Consider the following 3,117-nt stretch of genomic DNA (forward strand, 5'->3'; position numbering starts at 1 on the left):
CTCCCGTTCAGGAATACATGGTCAGCTGCAGCCACTCCTGGGTGTTCACCTGGGTTTGTCCAGTGCCATCTTTGTCAAGAGATTTGAAGGCACGGAACATCGCATCCAGTCTGACCAGGCAGCTGATGAAGTTGTCAAAATCGGTGTTCCCTCCCTCATCTGAGTAGCGTCGGATGATCATGTTGTAGAGATGCTCATTCAGGCGGAATCCTGCTGCCTCAAAGGCCCCTGGGAGCTCACTGCTGCCAATGATCCCTGAACAGTCAATGTCGAACTGTTTGTATATGGCCTGCCACTTTTTGATGTTGTTCCACAAGTACGTGAATTCCTTGAAGCCCAGCTTGCCGGTCGTGTCTCTATCCATAACGTCCACCATGCTGCGACATGTGTCAATGCCAAAACCATCAGTCTTCAGATCAGGATGTCGGGTCACGACTTTGTTGAGAATGTTCATGAGTTCTGTGGCACTGACCTCCATGTCCTCTCCAGCCAGCTGGGCAAAGAGCCTCCGGAACTGCTGGGCCTTCTCACTCTCATTGGCCTGGATGTTGGAGTATTGGGTGCGAGGGGGCGGGGGCTCTGGGTTGTACTGCGCAGACGCCTCACCCATTCTGTTCTTACTGGACAAGCCTCTTCCTCCAGGCCCCGAGACAATCTTTTTTAACTGGTGATAAAGAAGGTGATGAAGAGTGCAGGTGTGGGCAGAGAAACTGGTGGTCCAGTTATGATCAAATCCACCAGAATTCATATAAAAGCTATACCAGAATTTCCACTCTTAAAGACAAAGAAAGAAAGGCAACAGTCAATATTTCCTTTAGAAATACACACTAGGGCTTCCCTGGTGGCGCAGTGGTTGAGAATCTGCCTGCCAATAAAGGGAACACAGGTTCGAGCCCTGGTCTGGGAAGATCCCACATGCCGCGGAGCAACTAGGCCTGCGAGCCACAACTGAGCCCACGCGTCTGGAGCCTGTGCTCCACAACAAGAGAGGCCGCGACAGTGAGAGGCCCGCGCACCGCGATGAAGAGTGGCCCCCACTCGCCGCAACTAGAGAAAGCCCTCGCACAGAAACGAAGACCCAACGCAGCCAAAAATAATAAATAAATTTAAAAAAAAAAAAGAAATACACACTAAAAGTGATGTGACTAAGTATTTCTAAAGCTCAGTGACTAATGATGGATATGGTACTTCCTTTATACTTTTCTTTCAAGAGATAACACCCAGACAAACATAGAATAACCAGCTTTGTCTTCTAGCATTTCTCTGATAGGTGGAAACTTTCTAAAATAAATACAGGTGCACTATTTTTTCAAATGTAAGTGCAATCAGGTCTGGGAAAAAAGTGTTTCTTCCACTTGTGTCTTTTTTTCCCTTTGGGATTAAAAATTTTTTTTTCAGTGTTTTCCCTTTGACATAGCCTGTGAGGAAACAAAATTGCATAGCTTTTTTTAAAAAATAAATTTATTTATTTAATTTATTTATTTTTGGCTGTGTTGGATCTTCGTTGCTGCGCACGGGCTTTCTCTAGTTGTGGCGAGCGGGGGCTACTCTTTGTTGCGGTGTGCAGGCTTCTCATTGCGGTGGCTTCTCTAGTTGTGGAGCACGGGCTCTAGGCACACAGGCTTCAGTAGTTGTGGCACGTGGGCTCATTAGTTGTGGCTCACGGGCTCTAGAGCATAGGCTCAGTAGTTGTGGCGCACGGGCTTCGTTGCTCCGCGGCATGTGGGATCTTCCTAGACCAGGGATCGAACCTGTGTCCCCTGCATTGGCAGGTGGATTCTTAACCACTGCGCCACCAGGGAAGCCCCAAAATTGCATAGCTTTTTGCCCAAAAAAATCATAATTCTTGCAGCTTCGTCATTATATTTGTACCTCCTTATAATTAAGATGAGGTTTGTAAAAAACATTTTTATTCCTTTAATGATACTATAGAGTCTATGTTATTCCTTCTGCTCTTTCTCATCTGCTTATCTGCTTTTTCGGAACAGTAGGCACTTTTACACGTCAGTAGTTTCCAGGTTACTGAGATCTTTAGACAGCTCTCTCTAACTGTGTCACTCCCCGTTCCTCACCACCTCATTATATTTTCAACTGTCAGTGAACTCTGGGGCAGGAATCAGGTCTGCCACCCCAGGACACAGAACAGGCCCCAGGGCCTCAGATTTCCCACTTCTTGAAGAGACAGAACCCCTGTTTTTTTTATGGGGACTGTACAGGTTGGTTGCTAACTCCTTAATTCGCTCGAAACAGATTTGAGATTCTTAGAGGAAAGGTCTGAGTGAGGAAAATCCAACGTGGTTTTGAGTCGGAGGTCAGTTGGCCTTGTAGGAGCCCCCAGGGTGGGTCCTCGCAAAGCTGGATAAGAGGCAGATTCAGCCATCCCAAAGAAATGGGTCCCTCTGACCATCGTTCCCTAAAGCCAAAATCTTACGGAGTAGATGTGTTAATGTTTTGGGTTAGGTCCCTTTGGCTGTGTTTTAAAAGAGGATGCTTGGTGGTTCCTCATATTATCACAATGACATCAAATCATGTGTTTCTGTGTTTGGACATCAGGGTACCTCCTATTCCTGGCTCAGTGGGTTTAGAGGTATGTTTCATGTGCCTAAGCATAAGAGCCTCTCTGGGGAATCCCTTCGTCTCCTGTTGCTACAGGTGAGTGTGTGCAAGCATTTAGAAATAGGGCGTCCTCACAGCTTAAGTGCATGTGAGGAAAACATAGATAGAACTCAAGCCAAGTAGCATGGTTTATTGGCTTGCACTGAGTTGGCAGTAGAGACTCTCATGACCCAGGAGACGTGCTTCAGACAAGGACAGAGTCTTGCATCTGGGTGTAGCCCCTCAGGGCAGTTCACAGCTCCAGACTTGAAGTCAAGGGAGCCTCTGTGGTTGAATGGAAGCAGTGGACGGTCTGATGTTAGTCAAAGCCATATGAACTGTGGTTCAGTCCTCTGTGCACCTGGGCCTGGTAGGCAACAAGGCAGGAGGCCTGGGGGTTTAGGGGCAAGAGATCCAGTTCCCATATTCATAAGAGCCTCAAATTTGGACTTCTGCACTACCTGCAAATGAGGTTATGAATTCAGACAAAAAGCTGTAGTTACAGGAGGGAAAGAAGACAGT

General features: G+C 47.1%; 1 protein-coding gene across 1 annotated transcript; it reads right to left on the reverse strand.

Moving 5' to 3' along the window:
- Positions 1 to 566, reverse strand: LOC309972800 (calpain small subunit 1-like). Its single transcript, XM_082856647.1, has one exon. It carries the CDS (start codon positions 476 to 478, stop codon positions 8 to 10), a length of 471 nt encoding a protein of 156 aa, XP_082712773.1. The 5' UTR covers positions 479 to 566; the 3' UTR covers positions 1 to 7.
- Positions 567 to 3,117: the final 2,551 nt, after the last annotated feature.

This window comes from Leucopleurus acutus (assembly GCF_964270905.1).
Source record: "Leucopleurus acutus genome assembly, chromosome: 1".
Classification (NCBI taxonomy): domain Eukaryota; kingdom Metazoa; phylum Chordata; class Mammalia; order Artiodactyla; family Delphinidae; genus Leucopleurus; species Leucopleurus acutus.

Coding starts and splice junctions, on each gene's coding strand:
- LOC309972800 (XM_082856647.1), bottom strand. CDS start 478: ATGGAGGTCAGTGCCACAGAACTCATGAACATTCTCAACAAAGTCGTG.